General features: G+C 39.4%; 1 protein-coding gene across 3 annotated transcripts in view; it reads right to left on the bottom strand.

Moving 5' to 3' along the window:
* Positions 1-27915, bottom strand: part of SDK1 (sidekick cell adhesion molecule 1) — a 391574-nt gene that overhangs the window by 205028 nt on the left and 158631 nt on the right. For all 3 annotated transcript variants that reach the window (XM_027656578.1, XM_027656580.1, XM_027656579.1), the window contains exon 6: positions 638-771. In XM_027656578.1, the coding sequence (XP_027512379.1) occupies positions 638-771 (134 nt within the window). The remainder of the gene's footprint in view (positions 1-637; positions 772-27915) is intronic.

Below are 27915 nucleotides of genomic sequence, written 5' to 3'. Positions count from 1 at the left end.
ACTAAATGTTTTACAGTCGTTTACACATGTACACTTTTGCTGAATGTGCACATCAGCATATTTAGTGTGCAGTCATCTCTCTGACCCCAGGGCTCTGCTGCTTTTCCCTCCACTTTGCTGCAAAAGCCACTCCTGAAACACCTCTGTAATGGTGGTGTTAATACAATTTGTGTAATGTAAAATAATAAGTAATAACAATGAAATGCATGTTCCCTGGGACTCTCTGATAACTCCAGGTAAAAACAATGCCATAGACTGGGAATAGATTCATAAATAAATTTGCACTCAGAAGAGTGACTTGTTTACTTACTCACAATGGAAAACAACACATTATAAACCCCTGCATTAAAAAGAAATTATAATCACAACTTCACAATAAACAGTGAGGAATATCACCATGTACCTGCCTGGCACAAAATAAACCACCAGACAAAAGGTTCTGAGGGTGATTTGTCGAGGGCATACACTCTCTTAGGTCCCTCTTACTACACAAGGAGTTCAGTGTGCTCCAAACCAAGCTGACCTCCTTTAGAGGTCCAATCCTTTGTTAGCAAGGCTCTTTTTATGAGGGCAGCCTTTGTGAATCCTGCCTGCAGCCTCAGTGTGAGAGCATATTATCCACAATTTGGATACTCACTTGCTACGTTGAGATGAATAAGGGGACTTGTCTTGTTCTCCCCATTCTTTTCATTGACTGCCTGGACATAATAACCTCCTGCGTCGGTCACTGATGTTCCAAGGATCACCAGCTGATTCTCCAGTGTGATGGCTCTGTTTAGGACAGAGGAAAATCACATTAATACCAGAAGGATGTTATCCACCAGGCAAAAACCATACAACACTTCAGACTTGACAGACTGATATGATGTTCACTGGTCACCTAAATAAAGATGCTGCAGAATCAAAACAAGCCTGATTTCAAACTCATTTACAGGAAATAAAGATCTTAGATGCCTCTAGGCCTTTTCTCTGTTTAGATCACATAATATGTTCATGGTGACACGCAGAAAGTTACAACACATGAAACTAAGACAGTTTAAAAGGCAATAAGAAGTTACACAAGAAACAACAAATGACATCAGAGACCAACAGCCTGCAAACTGCCCCACAGTGGGCTGATGACAGTCCTGGCCAGCATCAGTTGCTGCAAAGGCATTTTTATTGAAAACCTTCTCAACTAGTGAAAGGCAGAGTATTAAAGAGCGACACTTAGGGAATAACACACAGTTCATTGAGAAAGGAAAGTAAAAATCAAAGCCAACAGAACTTCCAGAGGTAAACTTTCTGTATTTATGGCATCGCTAATTATCCCAATATCACAGACAAGAACATCAGCAAGTTAGAGCCTAATGGCTATAACAGAGATGATCTGTGTGTAGACAGGGAGAGAGGGAGGAATTTTAATTCAGCCTAAAGCAGTTAGGAAAGCACAACCCTGTAGTTAACTGGTGAGGGCCAGAGGGAGTCAATAAAGGTCATTTTATAACCCAAGTGTATTCTTAGGGCTGCTACATAGCAAATGTCTCTAAACTCCCTCATAGGCAGCATTACCCATCTTGTTACTTTGTATTTCACATGTATTAGATGCTCTTTTTTTGTCTATAAAAGATAAGGGATTAACCTAGAGACAACATGTAAAAATTTAAGGGTTTGACAGGACAGGACACAGGAAGCTAAAAACCCAGGTAAGATAAAAGAAAATGTAAAGTTCCAGGGGAAGCCTGTGGAGCAAAGATGTGACATTACTGCAGCCTGGGACAGGCATAGCTTGGAAATCTGAGTGCAAGACTTGGAGGAAGGAACTCCCACCTTCACCTATAATACTTGATGAGAAGCCACAGCGAGTTCAGCTGTGCCATTACTCATATCATTGAGCATGAGGTTGAAACAACATATAAAATTATTATACCGGAAGAAACAAATTCACACATCAATAGGCCTCAAAAAGAGTCAGTGCTAAATCAAAGTATTTGTACACTACGCAGTCAGTAATAAACACCCGTGGTTTTCATCTTCCTGTTTTGGCATGGGGTGGTTACCCTTAATAATAAAGAAGTATTTTGCTTTGAAAAAGCAGCTAAAGCAACAGTGGAAATCACAAGTTCCTAGTACAGCATATTAGTTTTTATACGTAGGAGAGGCATAAAAAATTACAGTGAGAACACAGCTGTTCAAAGCCAGGTATTTTATTCATTACACTTTTCTGATGTGAACACAAAGACTCCTGAACTTCTGGAAAGCTATCATGGAATTACAGAACCACTTAGGTTGGAAAAGGACTTTAAAATCGTCAAGCCCAACCATTCCCTCAGCACTGCCAAGGTCACCTCTGAACCCTGTCCCCAAGTGCCCCAGGGATGGTGACTCCACCACTGCCCTGGGCAGCTGTGCCAGGGCTTGACAACCCTTTCACTGAGGAAATTGTTCCTAATATCCAATGTAAACCTCCCCTGGTGAAACTCGAGGCCATTTCCTCTTGTTCTGTTCTTACTTAGAAGAGCTCGACCCCCACCTGGCTCTGCTCTCCTGTCAGGGAGTTACAGAGAACAAAAAGGTTCCCCCGAGCCTCCTTTTCTCCAGGCTGAGCTCCCTCAGCTGCTCCTCATCACTTGTGCTCCAGATCCCAATACATTTAAATATATTTAAAAACTTAAAGCTTTATTCTCAGCTCTCAAATCAGTCATTACACACCACCTAAAGATCCTGTTTACAGTATCTTCATTGACAATTTTTATTATAAAACCTACTAAAAAAAATAATCACAGTATGTTTTTTTATTTTATTCAGTGAGCCAGTAGTAGTTTAATTGATTTAGAAAATTAATCAAAGAAACTGTGATAGATTTACAGAGTGAGAATATAAAATACAGTTAATATGACACTTGATAGAACAAATAAAGATAAAATTCCAATGCAGTGCTAATAATGGAATATTAAAAGACAATTACATTTACATTCACTTCTACTCTAGTTCTAAAGAGTAAAGAAAGCAGCATTAGGAAGATTCTTGAAAAACACTGAAATATATTTCAGACTGCTTTGATGCCAGTTGCACCCAAAGTTTTAAAGGTGATCCTTGAATACTGCTGAGATGGATGCTGTTACTATCTGCATTGAATTGACTGGAAATTTTGACACTTAAACCATTAAATTCATTGTATAATAATCAAGAGCAAAGGAAATGAAAATGTATTTATTAAGAAAATTGTTGAAAATGAAGTGGGCCTTTTTCATTAAAATTTACTTACATTTCACTCACAAATGTTACATCTTGCTCCCACTCCAATAAAAACTTGTGTATTATAAAGATCAATGAACACAAGTATACTTGAACCAAAAAAATCAGTGCAGAAGGGTTAAACATTATAAATTACTTGTTCAAAATACTGCAAAAAGTTTGATATTAATTTGTATAGAAATAAGAGTTAGAAGATAATGCAACTACTGAAGACAACTCTTAGGGTTCATCAATTACGCAGTCAAAGTTAAATTAAAAACCCCAAAATGAGTTATTGATATCTTAATAGTTCTGTGAAGAATGGAATGTTTCCATTTCATTAACCAAAGACAGGTATGGAGCCAGCCAGGGGCCCTCACAGGCTGTGGAGTCTGGGAGTTTTATTTAGATCACACATGAGCCTCGTGCATCAGGAAAATCAATTAGTCACATTTTAAGGACTCATTAATTCCAATGTTTCCAAACCATCTGAATCTTCCTGTCCTGGCCCTTACCAGGGTTGCAACAACTTTCTGTACAACAGCCGCACAGAGCTCCCGAAAATTGCCTTAACGTGTTCTCCTGGGTTTATTGTTTGTTTTCATTGTCTGATATAACTTCTAAATTCTGACAGCACTACTCTAATGTTCCAAGGAAAATCTGATTCCTGGCTGCTCAGTTTACCAGCATATTTGAGGAAGATGACTGCAGCAGATAGAGTGGACCTGTCAGTAATTCATACCCAGCACAGAATTCATGAAAAATATAAATATTGCTTTTTTAAAGCAGTATGAAACTTAATCTAATACTTTCAAAGACAGGAGCAACCAGCAAGCAAACTAAGCAGACTGATCCTTGGGGACTTCTTAAGTGTAGGAAAGAAGCATTTGAAATCACAGGTTTTAACAGAAAAATTTTTAAGGTTTCTCTGGAGCTCAGCAGAATCTCGTGGGGAACAGCAGCCAACACACAACCAGCAGCAGACACGGCTGCAGGTGGGAGGGGGTTGGAACAGTGGATCCAGTGTTATCATGTCCAAAAGAAGCTCAGTGACACCTTCAGCACAAAAGCAGACAGAGGCTAAACCAGACTGACCTCAAAGGGAAGGAGAGTGGGGCCTTGGAAACCACGAGCTGTGCTCAGGAGATGCTGCCCAACCAAAGGCTTGGGGATGGGAAAAGGCAGCAATGATGGAGACAAGTCATCACATCTGAACACGGAAACAACACCCCTGAGCTTCCCATCACTTCCATTCATTGCAGCCAGAATTTAGCCTGAACTGGATACCTGGTCTAGCAGAAGGAGTCCCTGCCCATGGCACAGGGGTTGGAACTGGGTGATCTTTAAGGTGCCTTCCAACCCAAACCATTTTATGATTCTATGCATTCTGAGATTTTTAATTGCTCCCTTCCAAATTCTCCAAAACTCTGGTGCAAGGCTAAAGCTTATGAGAATTGTTAAAATCAATCGAACATAAATCGAGTCTTTAGAAGTAAAGAGAACTTTCCAAAAGGGATACAATTATTATGGTCTTAAAGATAAAGGTTTTGGAGTTAAACTAATATCCCCCCCCCCCCAGTGAAAACTGTGTCATTTATTAAATGCTGGAAATGAACCCTTCGGTATCTTAAAATAGGTGGATTTCAGTGTATAATGTTTCTTATGTGAAATACCAAACTCTACTCTACAACTGGATAATTCCCAAAAGTTAAATATTTGTTATGTTATTAGTCTACCAGATTACATGAAAAATAGATAATACTGGGTTATAAAAATATAAAATGAAAATCAGAGTAACCTGATTAGGCTTTCTCTCAGAAGGCTGCCATCTGCTCCTGAGCCAGCATGCAATATTTTAGCACAAAGACCTTCAGAAATCCTCTTTTCCAATATTACCTCCAGCTAATACGATTATCAATCCCTCTATACGAGATTTTTTTACTGGAGAGCCTCTGTTCCCCTTTAAAAAACTTTTGTCCACACTACAGAGCAAATACCAATCTATCTCCAGAACCCAGACAACACACAGGAACAGTGATGTGAATAGAGAAGGGAGAGATTATGGAGCAGTAACAAAATAATTACTGAAAGACTTCCCCCATGGATTTCCCCTCTTGGAAAAGCACAGCTATGCTGCAGTTAAACACACATCTGTTCAAGGGAAGCCCTGGCTCGGCGCAGGGCACGCACGGCTTACCCCAGTGAGCATCTCACCACCCTTGTGCCTCCCAGTGCTGAGGGGGGAATTATTAACCCAAATCATTTCAATATATGTCTTCCACAAACCACCCAGGACTGAGTCATGGAGAAAAATATCTGTATTTGCTACGGGGCAGCACGTTCACAGCAATGGAACACCGGGACCTGCGATGGGATGAGTTTCACAGAATATTACTCTGGTTCCAGGTGTATTGTTACTGCACATCAACCATTTATTAATAAAAACTTTATACTCACACAGGCACTGAATATTAAGTACAACTACACAAACTCATGCATTGAGTTTACAATTCAGGCAGTTCACACTTCTCTGGTTCTTTTAGCTTCTCTAGCTATGCCAGGGCACGACACGTGCTTCTGGGAAGGCACTGGGATTTCTAGTCATGAAAGCATCCAAAGGTTACACAGGAATAACCAAGACAGTCCTAATGGGCAGGCAGAGGATGAACATTGTCATGAAATGAAGGACAACCAGCTCCTGACAGGTTTAGCAGACATATTTCCAGGTTTCCCTATTCTCCAGCACTAGTTTTGGGGCTTGCAAGGTCTTGGTTCAGTAAAACTGTAGACAGTATTCCCCATGCTCATCCATGAACACATTACACAAAATCTGTTCTGTGTAAAGCTGGAACGGAAGTGGATGGAAAATCGCACTTGACAAACGATCAGTGATCCACCACCTGACTGGAAAGCAGCATCACAACGAAATCCAGAGGGTCTGTCTTTGGCCTGGCATGACTTAATATTTTTGTTGGTGTTTGCTGACTGAATATAGATTTCACTTACTAAATCTACCGATAAAGTCCCAAACACTCTGGAAGACAGAATCAGAATTCCAAATGCAAGAGACCTGTTCAAGCCTCTCCACGAGACTGAGGTTTGCAGTTCAGTGAACAAGCTCAAAACATTGTATTTGAGAAGGAATAAGTGACTGCCCAACAGGCAAACCTCACAAGGGGTTGTGCAAACAGCGGTATCATTGCAAAATCTAAGAAATAACCCTGTTTCTCACCCAGCCTGGCCTCCAGTTCTGGCTATTGAATTTAAAAGTGTGGGTTAGTCAAGAAGAATCAAAAAAACCATGACAACTGTATCAAAACCATTCACTCCCTTCCTCTCCCAACTATTCAACCCAAAGACTCATCTAGAAAACGTGATATGCAGGACAATACTCTAAGCAAAAAAAGTCACCACAAGTGTTTTCATATACATACAGGACTGCTACAAAAAAAGTAACAGATTTAAGCAGAATCACCAAATATTGAATCTTGTTATAAAAATCTTAGCAGTTTGCCCTCAGAAAGCTTATTTTCAGTCTTTTGAGACAGAGGCTCCCAGAAAAGATGCTCAGATGAAATATCCCAAATGTATATGTTTAAATCATGCCCATATCAAGCAATTACTTGCCTGGAGATTAAAAAACCCACAGAACAAACCCCAAGATAATCACTATATAATTGATCATGAGAGAGATGTTTGCAGGGAGAGACAATGCTGCCAAACCAGAGGCAAGAAATCACAGCGACAAACTAAGGAACAATATTCCTAAGTGCACCACTTATGTCAAAATGTTCTTTTTCTCTCCCCAGGTTTTCGGCAGGTTGAATTCTCATTTAATTAAGCTTAATTATTATCACACAACTTTGCTCCTTGGGTGGTTTTTTTTTGGTTTTGTTTGTTTGGTTTCTTTTTTTTTTTTTTTTGTTATTATTACATTTTAAGCAACAAGAGTTAGTGCAGCTGACACAAGAATTTATGTGTGCTTAAATTCCAGCTCCTGGGTGTTATCTTGCTGAACCACACCAAGGTGTCCCTGGATGTGCTACGCCAGCAACAGCACTTCTCAAACTAGTACAAAAATCCAGACTTTCAAGACAAAATACACCATCTCAGTCAATAACAGAAACCAAAGACTTGGGATAAAGTAAGTCCATTTTCTCTAGTCTCCTCTTCTTATAAAACTCCTACAGCATTCAAGCTATTTGTAAGCAGAGCATCTATTTCTCTTTCCTCTCCAGTTTATTCTATAATCAACACACTGAACTGCAGTTGTGCCGTCACTAGCTGTTGCTATGGACATTGCTAGCAACCACAGGAAAGGAGAATAGTGGAAATTTTTTAATATAAATGGGTTATTTAAACAAAACATTGCAGTTAAAAAGTACCATAGGTTGTTGATCTACACAGCTGGCTGACTTCACTGACAGCAAGTACAAAGACTATTTGTAATCATTTGGGATTTTATAGTTCAATTTTCAGAGATAGACATGAATATTGCCTCACTTTATGATGGTTCTCCTGAATTGATTATTCAAGGTACTGTGGGTTTTTTTAAACACTGATTTGTTCCCCTTTCCTTCACTGTGAAAGGAAAACTTGTGTTATTAAATTATATCTTCTTTTCTGATAAAACATGTCAGCATAATGGTACGTGGTATATAGCCCTCTGCAGTCAAGTATTGAAGAGTTTCCTGTTGAATATTGCATATTCATACTGTTACCTCCCTGAGATACATTTGTTTTTATTCTGCAGTGCATAAGGCAGGACTGAACTGCACTAAGTATAAAACAAATTAGCAGCAGCACGGCCCTGTCACAGGGCAATGCCCTGAAGGGATAATTGATCATACAACAATGACAAAGAAAATTTCAACCTCTTAACAGCATATTTAACAGATCTATTTAGACATGCCACAACTGCACCCACTTAAACGCTCCCAACCTCTCCTTATTCATGTTCCTGGATCTGCCCCAGCGCCACCTCTGCCATTTTATTCCCGATTTCACACATATCTCATTTGAAACCATCTCCATTCTCACATAGGTGTAGCTGAGAATAAGATTTGGCACAGCCAGGTATGAACACACCTCGTCTCAGGGACTCAAAAAATTCGTATCACAGCAACTGAAATATCCACACCATTTGGAAACTGAATTTCAAATCTCGGACGGGCCAACGCAAATCTCTTTCTAACATATTCACTCCCTTTCCTCAGTTGAAACAAGTCCTTCAGCAGCTAAATACGTGCACATGAGTACAGTTAAAACTGATATAGGGAGTACACAGAGCTGTGACAGCAATCCTGTCTGTAATCATCAATCCACAGCAGCTGCGTGTCAGTGAAGACAAACCAGCCACACACAGGTGGAAAACCTCAAACCTGCAATTGCTGCTTATTATCACATGAGCCAAAGGCTTTTGTTTTCTTCTAGTGCCAGAAAAACACACCTCCACTTCACAGACAGCAAAATACAGATCCAAACGTACCACACCAGCTCTATGAGCAAGAAGTACAAGACCAAGCCATCCCCTTGACTCCTTCATCTGATAATAAACGGGAGAGTTTCAAGGGATAGGAAATTTGTACAGCCATAACTTATTACACACTTGTAGTAGGGAATCTTACACCTCAGAACTACCAGCCTGTAGTTAGTTTTTAGATCTATTACTTCTCCTTCTAATAGTACCAAATCTTTAAACAAAGAGCAGGGATATGGTAAAAAGGTGGCCAGTGACCCCAGCATCAACCTCTGCTGCTGCCAAAGAGCAGCAGCACTGGGCAGCAATAGAGCAATATATTTAGACAAGTTTTACTATGAAAGATAATTAAAGATTTAGTGGCGCGGATCGATACAACAGTAAACACTATCTATGTACAGCACTGCAGTTTGCCAAGACCAGCATTTGTGTTACTGCTGCAGATTCATCATACAGGGTTATTACACAGTATCTTAGGTTTGCTGTCTACATCAAAATAGGGATTTTGGGGGGTTATTGCTACTCACACACCATTAAGACATAGACTATTGCTGTGCAGCACGAGCTGAGCACAGGCCCAGGAGCTGGGCACATCCAGGCTGTGCCAGCGCTGTGTAGCCTTGGGTGAGTTATTTAGCCTTTCAGTCTGTATGTTTTGCCAAGAGAGAAAAAGCATAACACATGTATATATTTCTTTTTATGCAGAGAAATTTAATCTAGAGGCTTAAATAGTTAATACCTCTGGCACTCAAAAGATGTAGAGAATTATGTAAGTGCTCAATCTTAATACTCTTTACTTCCCCTTCCATTTCACTCTATCAGGCATTTTGTTACAAGTTCAGACAAAGCAACTGATTTTCAACTGCTTTACCATCACCTGAGCTAAACACACTGGGTAGGTGAGCATTGCTTTCCAAACACCAGTCTTCTAGTCACTCACAGAACTGCACTACTTCCTTCAGCAGAAACCCCTCATACTGAGTACAGATGCACTCAGTAACAAACACATTTCACCTCAGACTCCACAGAATCCTAGTTATTATTGTCAATGATACAGCAAACAAAATTTCAAGTGAGTCATCTCAGATTTTTTTTTCTTAATGCCCCTAATGCAAACATTTCAAAGCACTTCAAGTTAGTGACAGTGAAACGTAAAAGTCACCAGTTAAAAAAACAAACAAATAAGCAGAACTTAAAAAGAAATTTAAAAGGAAGCAGTGACTCCCTTTTTCTATTATAAATAGGCCATGCAATGACACAAAGGCAAGGCCAGGTTGGATGCATTCAACCGTAAGTTGAACAAACATATGAAGCCAAACACTGGAAACTTTGGAATTAAAAAAACCTGTGTAGGATCACAGCAGCATTTTCTGTTATGATTTCTGCCCGAACATGATTTCCTGTCAATAGTGCATGAAACAGAGCACAGTAAACTACTGAAAAATATTTTTCTATCAATAGCACTTCAGCTATTAAGCTACTTGTATGTACTAGTCAAAAAGAATACAAGGGGAAAATTTTTCATAAAGAAAAAGGGAAATACCTCTTTCTAATTAGTGAGCCAAATGTACACAAAGCTGTTGTGTAGCAAAGCTATGGAATTCTAAAAAGTGGAAAGCAGAGTTATGAGAAGTTTTATGTGAGAAACTGAGAAGATCAATGCAGTTATATCTGCACCTGACCATCTGATCATGCCAATCCCAGGCAAAGTAATGCTACCCATAGTAAAATCTATGTACCATCAATGTGAACATCATCAGCTTTTAACACAAAGTGTCCTGGAAGATTGGCTTTGGACATTCCTAAGTAGAGCTCTCTTTTGGGATCTCATTTGTATGTTGTACTTGAAACCCTGATGCAGCCCTGCTCTCCAAATCTCATCCAGAACACTTCAATGGCCAACTCAAGTGTAAATAACACATGATTAAAGCAGCAGCAGACCCTGCAGATTTCTTTTCTTTCGACTTGGGTGGTGCTGCCAAAACCAAGAAGACAGGTACCCTAACAGCTCCACTTATTTTTAGATTACTTGAAATCAATACTCGGGTGTGTTTGCATGAATTACTGCTTATTTGACTTCTGAGTCTAAAAAGACACAAATTTCCTTGCAGCAGAGCAATGACACATATTCAGGATTCCTGGCTGTAAAGCTTAAGGAAGTCAGACGGCCAAAGCTCATGTACTAAATCTGGCCAGTCCTGTGCTAGAATGACAGCAACTTCTACTTTAGAAACAGTCCCAGAGGTAAAATAGAAGGCAAAGAACTTCAATTCCTTTCCTCCCAGTACTGAAGCTCCAAGTACCACACACTCCCTTTAATGAAGAGCAATAGAGAAGCTGCATCCCAGGCACTGCCTCGTTTGCATTTGCTGGATGATCCGTAAACACTGTGCCCATCAAAATGAAACCCTTGAAGTGTCAATAGATGCAATTTGGTTTCTTTGATTTTATGGCTACAATATGCTTTGCAGATCATTTTTATTCTTACTGAAGAAACATTCAGCTGAGTTACATGGCCAAAGAACTCCCAAACCCTGGCAGGGCTGCGGGCGTGGTGCCAGCAGAGCCTGAACAGAATGCTCAACATCTTGCCCATGCAAGTAATTCTACACAATAGTTAGACCAGAGCAGAAAACCTCTGATGCCCCCAAAGTCTTCGCTGAAATCTGTCTTCACATGTTTATCTCCTCACTTGCAGACATTTCTGCTGCAGAGGTTTTAGGGATTTGCTCCTGCAACGCAGCAAAACTCTGCTCCCTGCGATTCCCCTCATCTGGAGAAGAGGTGCTATTACTGAGTTAATGGACAGTAGACACAACAGTTCCATCACCTTCAGTTACTGACTCTTTTTACCCACTTTGCCCTGCAATGAGGATCTCTGCTTGCTCACATTTACGCTACGGCAGCATCAGCTGTCCCCTAATCCTGCAACACATAAAAATGGAAAGATAGATGCAGGAAAACATTAAAATGCCCTTATCACTTGGCTGCAGGGGTATAAACTTAAAATAGGAGATTGTTTTTCCTGTTGAAACCAAACAAATAAATACATTTACCTAATTCTCTTCTTAAATAATCCTTACGAGCATTGAAGGGAAGCTTTGATTATTACTGCAAAGATAAACACTGGAACATTCCATTCTATCTTACCCAGGTTAGATAGAAACAAATTCAATTCCTTCCTGTACATGTTTTTCCCAGGTGCATTAACACGCCTTTACATTCAAGAACCAACTTTTATTACAAGCTGAGTGTGTAGGGAACAGGGAGATAGGGAAAGAAAACAGAATGAACAGAATGTTAATGAGAAAGAAAAATACAGCCCCGACAGCCAATTCCTTTAATTAGACGGGTGTCTGGGTTTTTAACTTCCAAATTTTTAATCCCAAACTCAGAAGATGGAAAATAGAAACAATGTTCAAATAAACCCCACAGGCTACTTTGCTAAAGGAAATGGGAAAATTAACCCCTTATCTCCTAAGATGAAAATATGGTACAAAACCAACCCAGGCCAAAATAGTGTTTTATGAGAGCCAGAGCCACGAGGGCAATAACAGCAATGCACAGACTTCAGAATGAAATCTTGAAAACAGAGCTAAGGAACAGGAGCTATGGAACAAGACAGTCACACAGGATGGTGAGGTAAACATCTTGTTTTCTTCCCTATATTCTTTACTCAATAACTGAGAGATAAAATACATATTTGGTAATACTGCAGCCTATCCAGAATCATGCAAAACAACCACAAAAATGACCATATGCAACAAGTCCTGCTAACTTATTAATAATACAGGAACAAAGACAGCTTCTTGCAGGTCTGTAGTACTTAAAGTTTCGTTTCCTGATAAGAATCTTTATGCAAAGGAGAGAAGTAAGTTCACATAGTAGCCTTGTTTTGAGATACCAAAAGCACATTGCTCACGTGGTTAAAATTCAACCCAGAACAGAACGTGAGCAGATACCCAGGGACTGTAACTTTTCTTAAAGCTAAAATTCAGAATTACATTCCACAGACATGCAGGCTCACAGTTACTCAGTCCATACAAGACACACTTCAGCTCAACACGCTCTGCAAAGGCAGAGAGACTGCCGGGAAAAAGAAAGTCATGGCACGGCTCGTGTCTAATTGAGTGCTTGTGTATGAGAATGAGCAGGAGAGAGGGCACACATCCCACTAAAACACACAGACACATCTCGGGAGACGTGTCAGAGCTGCCTCTTGATTGATCCCTCTGTCAACTGAAGTACTGAAGTTCCTCCTTCAGCTCATTCAACAGCCCGAGTTTTTGAAGTAGATACTTGAAATTCTGTTCCCTGGTGCCTCAAATGAGCCAGTAGTGTCTACATGAAGGTAGGGTTTGTTATCATTTCAGAATCAAGTTTTAATACCTAATGATATCGCTCTACAGATAATTTCAGCCTGCTCCGTTTGGATGACTTCACCCAAAAGGTCGTGAATGTAAAGTGTATCTTTTCCTCTCTCTTTCTTTACTCTTCGCTGCGGAGTGGCAGCTGAACAGGGTGATTTGAGAAGAGAGAGTTACCTCACAAGAGCAGAAGCAGTACCACTAACACTGTCTCCTTGTTTTCCCTCCTAAAGCAGCAGAGGGACTGTCTCAGTTTATGCAAACTCCTCACTCCAACAGCACTGGAGACAGAAGGGAAAAACTCTCCACCAAAATCCAGCACTTCAGTAACAGAACTTCTGTTCTACCTTTCTGTTGTCACTCAGAAGTGGCATCTCTGATGCCCTCAAGGGTGAATCAAAGTAATGTTGGCTGGATCTCTATGGCAAGAACAACATTAACCCAAAGCATTTGCCTGAGAAATACACTGCCCTTTTTTCTACAGAAAGCAGCTGGAGGTTTACTGCTGAGCTGCCTGAAACCCTGTTCTTCCACCCATCATCATTTTCAGCTGCCCACACTTCAGCCTGTGACACAGCAGTGGCTCTGTAAATGTGCAGCTCAGACTGTGCTACACACCCCGACCCTGAGACAAACTGCCAGCAAACCCACTTCTGGGAGCCAGCAGCAATATGTAAAGGATAATGTTAGGATGACCTGTGAAGATGGATGAGCAACCCCCAAAGCTCTGAATTTCCATGCTTTATTGCTTTAAATCATATTTCATCCACTTAATGTAGATTTAAAACACGTCCTTGAGACTCTTTTCGACCAAGAACTTACTTGAAGGAAAAAAAAAAAGGACATAAAAGATTTGCTGAAACACAACTTCTAACCCTGAATCTTCTGTTCAGTAGGATTCATTTTGCCTCACAGATTCTCAGTGATCCTTGTGGGTTCCTTCCAACTCAGCATATTCTGTGAAAAGATTTTGCAGGAAGAAACCAGAACTGGATGTGGCAGAACAAACAATACTACACAAGCTTCAGTCTCTTAGGAGGAACCTTTATAAAGATCTCCACACCATGCCAGATCCCATTCATTTCTTCGTAGCTGTTCTACTTTGCTCAGCATTGCAATGAGTCCTGTGGATAATTATCTTTTCATGACAAATTCCAGTGCTCCCATCATCTCAGAGCAGAAAGTTCCAGAACCAAAATCCATGCTTACGTGACTTTTTTTTTTGATACTTGTTTACAAGTCCACATAAACTTCTGATTTCAGAGTACATGGTCTATATATATATTGAATATACCTCTCTATATACTCCATATCTATAGAATGGATATATAGAAATATATATAGAATGTATCTACAGCTATGCTATAGACTATATTTATAGCATGTATCTACAGATATTCTACATTCTACAGGATATATCTATAGTATTCTATATAAGAAATTAGTAATATATTCTATATCTACAGAAAAGTTTCTATTTGGAGGTTTGTGCTACAGAATCTAAGCTGCTGTTAATTAAAAAAGACACCACTCAAATTATATTCTACTCCAGTCCTTCATTTGTGTCTTCACACTGACTGGGTTTCATTCTTCAGTCAGTTACTCCAAGAACTCCAGGGAGAAGAAAAATGTGTTGCTGTGAAGATCTGCCTGGGTTCCTATTTAAGCTTTAAAGTTGGCTTCCAGCAGCCGAATAAGTAGCAGGAAAGTGGAAGGTTAAAAACTTCGCTTTTCATCTCTGCCAAAACAGTAAAAGAAAAATGAGATTGCTGAGTAGCTGACTGACTGCAGAATCAACACAGCAGTGATCTGCCTATAAGCTGCAAAGGGCAAACCCAAGGCATCTGCTTAAAAGCTTATGCCAACTGTGGGATAAAAAGAGTAAGGAAGCCACAATAAAACATAATTATTACAGGAGCTATAATTATGGCATTATTCTTTGGTGTATTCAATGTTGTGCACATTAAACCTTGTACTCCGTGAATATTTAATGATTATATGCTTACTCAGAGCCCTTTAATGTCCTTAAAACACAGGTATTTTTCACTTATTAAGAAAAAAATTAAACATAATTTTTGTCCTGAGCACCTGCAGTTGAAATAGATGGACAACATTTTGTGAGTCTTCTGCAAATTTAAATCTCAAAGCTTTGAAAATTGTGTGTTTACAGACACTGTGAAACAATAATCCATCATCTTGACCTCAAGAAAAGAAAAAGTAACCTGTGGATGGTCAACTGTGGCTGTTTTATATTATCATCTGTAAGAATTACCGATCAAAAGCACTGGTAGGTCTCTAAGGAGTCCAAAAAACTTTGGATATATTCAAACATTCTTCAGAAGTAATAAGAAAAAGATAAACTTATGCACTAAGAAGTAGCAGGAACCTTGATTCACTAAGTGCCAACAGAGCATAAAGCACAGGAGTTCCTACTGAACTACTTTTCTATAAACCATGCACTCAGCAGCCATGTAAAGACAGGTTTTAGTATGTAATGTAGTATAACAGGGGCCAGACATATAGTTTTCAGCATTTTGCAGAGATATAGGAGACAAATTATTAGACTTTTCTAGAATGCAATGAGGCTTTAGTACAGTAAACACTGGCAATGGATTTATGGCATTCTGTACATTCCATCCTTACCTGAATGGAGAGCACTACAGCTTGATGTGTCTGGGGTTTTATATTAGAAAAGACCGACTCTTAAAACAGCTTATTGATTTTTTTTTTCCTGTAAAATTGCTAATGGCTTTACTCAAAATTTGACTTTTTTTTTCAAATAGCAACCCTGTAAACACCGCAAACAAAACCAGAAGAAGCAGCTCCCAAGAGCACTGGTTGGCTCACGGTATCAGGATGGGAATATTGCAAATCAAATAGTGCTGAACTGCTGCTGGTAACTCTTCTCCAAGTACAGTTTTCCAGTTTTCCATCCCTTTCCTAGTAACTTCTGCCAGGCATTCTTACAACTTACAAGGCAGTACTGAAAGCCCTGCTGAAATTAAGATGCGTGACAGCTGCTGCTCCTTCATATCTACAGAGCCCACCACCAACCACAGGAGGATTCAACCCAACCCATTTCTGACATATACATACATATATATATATGTACAAATTGTTAAATGACCTTTCTTTTTTGTTTAGGAGATTACAATTAATTCCTTTGGTTGCTTATTACAGTACTTTTCCAGGAATGAGAGGTGAGCTGACTGACATTTAATTTCCAGATTCCTTTTTCCCCTTCCTAAAAATAGGTATGACATTTCCTGGTGTTTTGCATCCCAAGCTCACATCCTGCATTCATTCCCCAGGATAACTGCTAACCATTCCAAAATCATTCAGTAGGTTCTCTACATAACCTAGATAAAGATCACCTGTCCAACTGATTAAGAAATATTTAAGCTACGACATCAAGTACGAGGGATGGTTATATATGTAATAAAGATGAAATATTGCTTGTTTTCAAAAGCACTGTGATGTTCTCATGTTTTTTATTATTACTTATTTCCAATTTATTACCTCAGCAACACTGAATGCTCTATCATTCCAGCTAGCCAGGGAGCACTTCTGATCCTCAGGATATGGTGTGTGGCCTTGAAAGGGTACTGAGTTAAAAACAAAATTAATGTGACCTAAATGAAGCCTCTCAATGCATGCTTTACTTTTTAAAACTGAAGCTAAATCACAAAATCAGAGACTACCAGGTTGGAAGGGGACCTCAAGGACGCTCATGTTTGACAGTGTTCCCCCAAGCTTCCATGGTAATCCAGCCACGGGTGTCCTGAGCACTTGCTGCTTGCTCTGTGCAGCCCACAGTTCTCCATCTGGATGACTCCAGTCATCCAACAGAAGTCCCAAGGTAAATGTGGGAGCTCCTGAGGAAGTAATTTAGATGTTTGCTGGAGTAGCTGATAAAAATAGGAGATCTCTTCACCCCATGCTTCGTAACACTCCAGATCAGGAGAGAGGGAGTGGAGAACAGGAAAACCAGTGAGAGGTTTCTGCATGTCCTGGGAGATGCCAGCAGAGCAGAACACACCAAGCCTCATGTCAGGAAGGCAGACTCCTACCTTTCCCTGCTCTAGAAAATGTGAAAAGGAGGGAGAGATGTGAAGAGAGTTTTTGCTTGTTTTCTGTGGTTATGGTTCAAGAGGATCCGTGTATGAATGTGCTCCAAAGCATTGCCTGCGGTCTCCTGACCACCAATTTCTTGCTCTCAAACTACAGAGAGCCAGTGATGTTCCCCTTTAGAGTTATGTAAAGCAGTAAAGCATTGATAAACCTCCCCTGTAGCTATATGCAGAAAAGAACACCAGCAAAGAGCAGCAGCACAGGAGCAACAGAGCCCCCCCAGAACACCTGAGTACGTTATATATTGAATATTAATCCAAATTGCACACTGAGATTGTTCTTCAGTAGAATTACTTAACTACTTAAAGTAACTAAACACATATAAAGAGGCCATCTGCACAAGCTCAGTTGTCTGTAGAATTTCTTCAAATGATGTTCAAGCAAGTTTCAAGTGCTCTGGGGCCAGGAATGGGAATTCTTTTGTGTTGTGAAAAGGATGTGGAACACAGCACTGAGAGAGATCTTATTTGCAAAGTCTCTCCATTTCCCGGTCAGCTCTGGTGTCTGGGGTCACAGAAGTGGCATTTTTGTTTTGTTTTTGCAATGCAATGAATGATTTAACATTTTACAACAGCAGTATTTGTAGTATCCAGGGTTAGCCCATTCCATGGCCTTCTACCACTTGATATTTAAAGGCTTGTAGATAATTGTGGAATATTTTGCATATTACTTGGAACCGTGTGTACTGTTCATAAATATGTATTACTTGGCACAGTGTGTGTACCAGTCATAAAAGTTTAAAGGATCTAAGAATTACCTTAAAAAGTACAAGAATTGTCCTGGATATTTATGTGCATTTATGAGCATGTACATAGTATTCCTGTAAATATATTTGTAAATGAAATGGAAATAGAATGGAAAAGGGATTTTCTAATCACACCTTTGACAAAATAATGGCATCATTATCTTTCCTGCATTAGGTAACTGTAGAATATTGCACTTCCAATGATGTGTCTTCACTGTTTGTTTCTGTGAAATCTTTCTTATACCTGAGTGAATTGCAAAAATGTAATTTCAAAACTCTAAAAAATCTCCTAATTCGAAAATTTAGTGCTCTAAAAATATCTCTGTTATCAGGGTTTTCCAGGAAGTAGATGGGGAAAGGGAGAACTAATTCTTAGATTATGCAGTATACTGATATGAAATCCATTTGATTAAAAATACAGAAAAACTATTATTTTTTCACCAAGCCATACATTCAATTTGTCTCCTTCCCCCAGTTTTTAAACTAACAGCTCCAACTTGTTGCTTCGTCCCAGCCTCTTTTATGCATCCAAGTCTAATGAAAAAAACCCTGCAGTCACCTAAAATATCCCTTTTGTCACTGTGCAGCACCACTGCCACTCAGAACTTCAAAGCACCAGGACAGACCAAATTGGGATCCTTCTTCAAAAGCACTGGCTCCATGAGATAAGAAAATCTTCATTAGCTGCTTCCTTTATGGAGACGATGAATCAATTAAGGAATTCTGAATCCACGCAGCGAAGGGCAGTAATGTGAACGTACACCCCAGATAACCACCAGTTGTAAAACCTGTAAAACTTCCCACTGTTTAGATAGTGCTGATATTAGAGCCACTTGTCTGATAACTTTGGGTTTACTGCAGTCCTGGCAGTTGGATTTTACTCAGCAGCAGTGGGGTATGGCCACAAGAAAGGCTGCTCGCTTTGTCCTTCCACGTGTTTTCAAAACCCAGGATTTGGGATGAGTGTTTTTTGTCGCCAATGAAATATTTCACAGACCAGAAAAATTCAACTGATGTACTGTAAGCATTTGCATTCCACAGAAAGCATCTCGTGTGATAAGACCATTCTTAGTTCTTGCAAGTGGAATCATTCCAATTCCCTTTCTGGTGTTTGCAATTGAGCTGCTGAGAAGATACTGCTCAAAGATTCTTACCGTGGGAAATACAGTTGAATAGTTCATTTTCTGGAAGGGCTTGAATAAGCAGCTTTCTTATGCATTTATTCTTTAAAATTACTCACTTTAATACAGTCAGTGCCACTGTTTTGTTGTCCCCCTTTTAGATTTATTTTTAGCAGCAACATCCAAACAAAGCGTTACGACTGTAAACCCCCCCGGGCTGGTTTAACTTGGAATTAAGAAAACGCAACGTTAACAGGGGGCAAATGGGAAGATATTTTTAAGTCACACACATAAATTAGGCAGAAGGAAAACAGGTTGCATTAGATAAGTTTAAATTTAGATCTGGTACTGCAGTTCTCAGTGGTATTTTGCAATACATATCAGCCTTAATAAATACAACAGTGGGGTGGAGTTATTAGAAATCTCCAGGTAAATTAGCAACTCCATTCCCAGCTGACTGTGTAATACTGCACAAGTTATTCTACTTGGTGAAAGTGAAGCTCCACCTAGAAAAAATTACACCTTTGCAAATTTTTTCTCGGAAAAAAACCACTGACCCTGGTTGAAGAACTGATTTCAGTTAAAGTCCAAGCACTCTTGAAGGCCTCCTGAAACAACTATTTCACCAATGCATAAAGGAGCCATCACTGGGAATTTTCCATAGGAAAGGAATTAACCCATAAAATATTACAGGGAAAGCTCATTCAAAAGTGTGATACGAAAACTTACTAAAAACTTATTCTGGAACAACAACAGAGGAGAAAAAAAATGTCTTTTTTTTCTCTTATGGAAGAGAGTTTTCTTCCTCAATTATGAACCTCAATTTAACACCTGACAAAGTCATAATTATTCTCAAAATCAGAGTGAGCAAATACATGATTCATGTTTGGGGCTTTTTTTGGCCACCTTTACTCATACAAGCTGGCAGCAATATGTATATATAGGCAGTCTATATGTGATTCCATGAATTAATCTAATCCCTCAACGAAAAAAGAAAATAAAGGAATATTGCAACACAATTCTCTTCAACTAGGGCAAATAACAATTGTAACTTCTATGATTACAGCTGAATTTCGATCCTCCTAACTGATACTGGCCCAGCATCATTTGACCACTCGATACATAAATAAAATTTAGAAGAACTTCTCAGGATTTTTTAACAGCTTAAACAATTGCTGCAAATGTGGTGGATTACAGGAATACAGAACTTTCCACATGGCATTAAACAGGGCTGCAGTTACACACAAACATCTGTGTGTTTCTCAATCTGACTATAAAAACACCCAAACATTCCCCAAATCCCTGCCCAGTACATTCTTTTTAAAAATAAGTATTGCAACCATATAGTGTGTCACACAGAACTTGGTTTCCATAAGCAAAAATGGAAGTTGTGGCCGTATATGAAAAATGGGGAAGTAATTAATAAGGATTTAAACAGAACTTTGAAATGCAAAAACTGCAAATTGAAAATCCTGTGGAAGGTGGCCTACAAAAAGAAAAGTCCTAAATCTCTAAGGGTAGAGGCAGAAGCCCACCCATATCCACATGCAGCCACTGTGATACAGTTTATTAAAGGTGCTGAGGGGAATTCAATCTCCAGACTGGAAGCAGAAATATCAGGCATGAGAGGGGATTTCTGCAGAGTAACTGCTCTGGCTTACAGATATCCATCAGAGCATGCAGATGAAAGGCAAACCCAGAGCTGGTCTTACAGACAAACCAAAACGTTATTAGTGTCACAAAATCAAGCCACCTCCCTTTCCCCCTTTTTTAATTAGACACCTCGGAAGGTATGGAGTGTACAGCTTGTCCTAATTTCCCCAATAACTGCAAGTAAATTCTCTCTTCAGTTTAAATGCAGGATTAAGCTTGTTGCTGAATCAGCTCACTCTGCCTCTGGAAAAGCTCAGACTGCTACAAATTTAGGAACTACTACTTAGAGATGCAGAGTTAGTCAGAATAAATCCAGTATCACAGTTCCCTCGGTTGCCAGGTCTTTCAGCTTTGGCTTTTAAGGGACACAAGCAATGAATTGCAATAAGTCAAGCTCCCCATGTTCTTGTAACATTTATTTTCTTTCTATTACAGTAGTTTGGAAAGTAACTGTGACACAGCAATCTTGCCAAGAAGCCCCAAAAGCCCATCTGGCCTCTGAAAAGAAGCCATTGCTTCTAACTCCAGAGTTAACTGGTCAGACTTGCTGTATCCTGGAAATACATATAAATATACTATAATAGTATATTTACTATTATGTTTTTATATATATATTTAGAATATTACATAGTATATTTACTCTAAAGAGCAGGGCTGGGAAACCAGGGATAGGGGTATCACTTCCCCCGTGTCCCCTCGTGCTCCATACGGAGAGAAATGAACACATTTTGGCTTTCCTGGCAGATATATATTTATGCCTTAGAATTACAGAAGTATAAGGAACTTCCTGGTGCTGTTACTGCAGACAATTAGTGTCCAAATACACAATCTATCTGCCATAAACAGCCTCCCTCAGCAGATTCTGAAGCTGCTCAGGTTCGGTGCCATTTCATTAATCACTGTTTGCCCGAGGCACAGCACATGAACTTACCCAAATTGCTGCCAGGGTTCCTCGATCATCCTTTGGCTTCCTCGTGCTTTTCAGAATGAGAATGACTCCACATCACTCTCCCACATCCATCCCCACCTCGGGATGCATGCAGGACACACAGCCCAGGCAGCAGGCAGCTGCCATTACCGATGCAAATTAAGTCTCCCAAGACGAGGTGCAAGAGGAGAACATGACTTGTTAGAGACAATAAGTGGTGAAGGAGATGTGGCAAAGGAGACTGAGTCAACATTATTTTATCCAAAAGTGATTGTAAACTATCATTCCTCTAAGGCAGAATTTGACAAGAGTTCTGAAAATGCTGTGGGATAATTAGGGACAGATGCTGCAATTCCTGGCTTTAAAGGAAGTCAAGAACATTTAATACTTTGCATGATAAGAATATTAAACAAATGTGATCAGAGATGATTGTACCATATAGGGGAAACAAGGGGTTATGTCCTGCATCCTTACTGCAGGTCTATTAAAATCAAAAGCCTTGTCCAGCCTAGGAAGGAATATTCAAAGGTTTCAGACCTTGTGGTTTCAAAGTATCTGCTTATCAAAGGCACAGTTCTGAGCACTGCAATAAATGAACAAATCAGCTGCACAAACTTCAGATATTTCAAGCACATCTTAGACTCAAAGATTATAACCTTCTCCTTTTAAATTCAAAAAATCATTGATTTTTCTTCTTAAAAACATACCCATCCTCGACAGACCCACAATCCTGAGACACAGGAGTGCATTTGCTGAGCTCTCCAAGCACTGCCACTTACACCCAGATCCTGGGGAACCCAAAGTCCAATGACCTAATATTCCCTCCTTTCTATTAAAATCACCTCTTGTAGTTTCATATAATAATCTTCAGTAAGTTATATGGCCATGTAATTAAAATTCTATTTCAGAAACTAAACCAGCACCTCGAGATCTACATTCTTTAAAACAAAAAGCACGTGATGTTTAAATAAGAAACCCAGTACAAGTGGAAGGCTGAGACGTCTTGAGGAAGAGCACCAGAAGCCCTAATGGTCACTACACAATTTCCAATTCCAAGAAGTAAAACAAATCCATAATTAATTAGGTTTTAAAAAAATAGAATAAATGTAAAAAAAAACCCCAACAAACCTACAAGAGGGAAAAAAAATCCAGATGTTTAGGGAAAATATTTTTTTCTCTACATAGCAGGCCAGTGTGAGATGGCTTTTGACATCAGCTCTGTCTACTTAAAAAGCCCTTTTTGTACCAAACCCACTGAAACAGCTTTTGCTGGTGCGTTATATCACTGCAACATGGTTATTTTGATGTGAGATAAAAAGTCACCCTATTTGAGAGCATGTTTGGGAAAAACAGCTTGAGCAACACTGCAAAGCAGCTCACTTTGAAAACTACTACAGCAAGGAAGTTTCATACAGCAAAAAATATTGTGCTTTTATTTATTTTTACACGTCATCTCCCACAAGTGTTGGACTGTTCACCTTCTGGCACAGACTAAAAGCTCTCACTGAGTTCACAGACATCAAAGACTTAGTGGATTCTGACACATGGCTTAGCTCTTGCACATAACTATTTTATAATAATGGAGAAACATGACTAAGAAGTGACCATGGTTTACATGTCTGAAAGATATACCAGGGCGTTTTCAAATTTTCTAGTGCTATATAATATAATTCTCAAACCTAAATAACAATTACAGCTTCCCGAGGTTAGCTTGAATTAAAAATTTTCTATGTGCTGCACTGATACTATCAGAATCACCAGCTACACACCACCTTTGACACCCACAAAAGCAGCTGATGTTATCCCCACTTTATGCCCCTCGGGATCATTTGTAATCCCAGAGATCATAACCCGGAAGACAGATTTGACTTTGGCACTCGCCCACAAGAGAGTAGGGATTTATTACAGGTTCTTTTTACACAACTGCAGCTCTAATGCAATTCACTGTTCCAGCCTAAGATGGACAACTTGGCAATCTTAACATCTGTTACTTTTCCTATTCAAAAATCTCTTTCAGCGATGGGTGTCAAACTGCATCGCAAGACAGGCGGGATGTTTATTTCGTAAAAGTCAACAGAGAAGAGAAGTTCAGGCAGAAGGACAGAAGAGGAAGGGAGGAGGGAAAGAACATTAAGAGTTTAGCGTTGTCTTTGTTAATTTAATAACACACTGAGGTATTCTATTAAAGTGTCATGTACTAAAAGCACCTCTTCAAAAGGGATGCCAAATTCTCTTCAGTGTCAAGGAAGTTAAACCTACAAAACAAACAGAAACCTTGGTCTAAAAGCATTTAGCTACTTTGTATTCCTGCCTGCTAATGTCTCATGTGGATTGTTTTTAGTGGTAAAATTTTGTCTATAATGTGCAAGCACTGCAGCACTTTGAAGTAATGAAACCCAATGGGCCCTTCAACCTTATTCTGTTTATGTTATATAATTATAAACTCATTATTTTTATATAAAATGCTATTCTAATCTAAAAAAGGATGCTACAAGATATAGCAAATCTATCTGTCAACCCTGCAAACCAAACATGTATCTGTCAACCCCACTCTGATGACAGCTGCTGTTTGGAATGGAAAAGAGCTGTGATTTATGACCATAAATAGCAAAATTCAAAAATTAAGCTGAACATTAAGCTGAGCTCTTTTCCTGCCTCTTTTTCCTCCTCACTGGCAATAAAGGTTATGATACCTGAATATCACTGTCAGCAGTGTGCTGCCATGACCTCCAGCACAACCACTGAGCCACCGTTTTACCACTTCTGGTAATTGTTCACATCACAGTCCTGAGCACAGAATTCATATTTTAAAAGCCCTGATTACAGCCCTCCCTTATACTGGCATCAAATCTAACTTTGAAGCCCCATTACTATGTATGTATTCAAATTATTTTTTCCAAAGTGCATTACTTTTCACTTACATTTTCCACACTGCTTATAGGCATGTCCTGTGTTATTTTGGTTAAATTAGTGAACAAAACTCAAAGGACTGTGTTTAGCCTCTTCTATCTCTCCTCATTACAGTCACTATTAGAGGAACAGCTTAATATCACTGGGGCTTCTTATCAATTGTGTCACTGTGCCAGAAGACTCATAGAATCATGAAATCACAGAATGTTAAGGGGTTGGAATGGACCTTAAAGATCACCTAGTCCCAAACCCCCTGCCACAGGCAGGGACACCTTCCCCTAGACCAGGTTTCTCAAGGCCTTTTCCAACCTGGTCTTGAACACTCAGGGTTGGGGTATCCACAACTTCCCTGGGCAAAAAGAATGACTAGAACAGACACCACTACCATGATTCCTATTGTAGTTAAGCATCAGGAAGAGAATTTCAGTGTGCTCTAGGCTTGCACTGCATAAAAGAGGTGAAGAACTGAACATGCCTTCGTGGCAGCACAGTCACTGCGCCAGTGGTACAAGACCACTCAGAACTAGGAAATCTATTTTCAAGGCAGCTGGAACCTCACATGGGAAATCGTTGCTCATTCATGCAAGAAAACATTTCTGTGGTAAACTTTCAGTAAACTGAAAGCTACTTCTGAGGCAGGAGAGATTTGTCTAGGAATGAATTCTGTGTTCAAGATGCCAACACAGAAGTAGGGAATTGAAATGTCCATGTAATCAACATGGTTATTAAGGGATTTTTTGGACACTAAGTTTTGTGAGACAAGAGTACGTCTTGCCATAAGTATATTGTGCCTTGTACCTTGAGCCAAGATCATATTTTATCCAGTAACGTCATTTTTCTGTTTAAACCTGCTGTCAAAGCGCACTGATAGACAAGTCTCAGTGAAGAAATAAGGAAAAGGATGCAGTCAACCAATAAATTATTCCTCTATATTACTATTCTTCTTTATCTTAAAGCTTTTCTCTTGCAATAACTTTAAGCAGTTTATTTTTATGCTGGTTTATTTGTTCTGTAGAGTGCTGCTGCCGAGTGGTGTCTACACTTCACTTAATGCAGAGTAATCCTGTTACACAATACAAGCCTGTATTCTCCAGAGTTTCAAAGTAACAGCCTTTCTGTTCAGACTCCAGAAGATAGTACGTTTTCTCTGCTGCTCTTCACACTTCCAGCTGCTTTGACAATGATGGTATTTACAACTGGGGAAAAATGGTAAATAAAATTACGGATCCAGGCAGTGATGTGCTGTCAGCCTGGTCTCACTCTGCCATGTCAGAGCCGTCCTTCTCCCGAAACCAAAGTCCTGGGTAAAGTCAAACTCCACATTTCCAGTCCCACCTGGCTTCCATGTTCAATCCTTACACTGCAGATCTAATTCTGTTTTAAGACAGCACGTGACTCAAGTGCAGGAAAGGATACATGATCAAAAAGAACCTCACCCCTTAATTAATCACATTTCAATTTTTATACCGTGTCCCCAGATCCCTCTAACAATAACTGAGTATTTGAAGGTAAAGGCTGCACTCACTTCAAGCACACAGCAATGTTACAGTGGCAAGATCAGCTTTCTGCTGTCTGTGCCATGTGGAATTGTGTCCTGAGGGTTATGGTATGAAGCAATTTGTAATTTACAAAAATGGATTAAAAATATGTCACATTTGTAAAACACAGTTTCACAATGGCTTTAACGTTCCTGGATACAGTTCCTGTTCCTAAATTCAAATACATTTTGCAGTCAGAAATCTAATTTTTCAACTACTGTCTTATTCCCTAACCAGTCCCATTGTCCCATCAACAATGGAGAGGGTCCAGTCTATATTCCAGCCATTTTTAAGGTCAGTTTATATTTTGTGTGTTCCCAGCAGAGCTTTGCACTCAAGAAGATTTCTAAACAAGCCCAGTCAGTCTCTGGAGAATGCTTACTTCAGTAGTTTCAAATCTTAAGAAAGTGTAACTTAAATTAACTTCCCAGCCAACACTGTGGTACCTTCCAAAGGGTCTTTTTCTTTGAGCTTGTTTTTCCCTGTAATCAGCATCCTGGCACTAATCTTATCACTGTCAATCAGGATGAAAATATTAACTGGGGAAAAACACATCTATTTAGACATCCTTAGTTTTATCAACTCTCTAGAGTTTAATTATGAATAATATTAACAGATAGGCAGAGATTTAGGAACTATGTGAATAAGACAGATTACAAAAGAAAAGGCAGAATTAATAGTCAACTGAACTACAAGGATCAGATGAACATTTTCAGGAAAAAAAGAAGGATTTCCTTAGTCTTACTCCTCAGTGATCTCTTCTGAATGAATTCATACTATCACTAAAAGTAGTGTAATTTATTTAGAACTGAGTGGAAAGGTAAGAGACGTAAACCAGCTTTTAACTGACAGCTCATCAGAACCTGCTACTGAAGATGACAATGTATTTTGGAAAAGGCTTTAAGGATAAGAAGAAAAGGATTTTTAAGGTTGAATAAATATTTGTAGATATGATACTACACCCCCGAGAGTGCTGTTTACACACTGAGGCATATTTTGTCAGCAGAGAAAAGCATATTAAATAATGATGCCCCTTTTCTTCCTTTATGTGCAATATAATTTTACAGAAGGGGAATGCAGGAGCCAGTGGCCACCATTCTCCACTCCTGTCCTCTATACAGATTCCAAACTGGATCAAAATATTGTAACAAATTAGTTAACAAGCACACTCCCAAAACTGAGGTGGTATTTGATTGCTTTAAAGACCATTGATGCACATGGAAGGAACCTGGTCTGGTGAAAGGTGGCCCTGCCCATGGCAACGGGTTGGAGTGAGATGATCTTTCAGGTCCCTTCCAACCCAAACCACCCTGTGGCTCTGTGGTTCTTGCACACTGTACTGACTGGGACAAGGATTTATGAGAACAGGAGAATAGAAAAGTACAATGAATGCATTATTAAGATTGCAGCATTGCTCATTAAAAACCCCGCAAAGCAGCAGACATCAGATGTGTGATTACATATTAGGTTTTCAAGCAAAGCTCTAGCATAAAGTTCTAGCTCTAGTTTCTCTCCCCTGAGAACCCAGAATTATATTCAGATCTTCTTCAAAGCTCCCACTTCTGATGGCAGTTCCTTTTCCCACCCCACACCTTATCTTTCAGAGCTCAAGCCAAGGAGAAGGTGCACTTCTGTGCTGTCTGCATTTGACTGTGACCATTTACCAACAAATCCAAAATCTCTGTGAAACACCACTGCTCTCTACATTGCCCAAGCTCATTCTAGCCCTTCAAAAAATTACTGACCTTAAAGAAATCCGACTTTAAACTGGGTCAGAAAACCCAAAAGATGGACAAATATTTTCTTTCCAATGGTTTTTAATGTCAC

The sequence above is a fragment of the Corapipo altera genome, unplaced genomic scaffold (genome assembly GCF_003945725.1).
Source record: "Corapipo altera isolate COAL_440 unplaced genomic scaffold, ASM394572v1 104, whole genome shotgun sequence".
Lineage (NCBI taxonomy): Eukaryota > Metazoa > Chordata > Aves > Passeriformes > Pipridae > Corapipo > Corapipo altera.
This window is presented reverse-complemented; position numbering and strand designations above follow the sequence as displayed.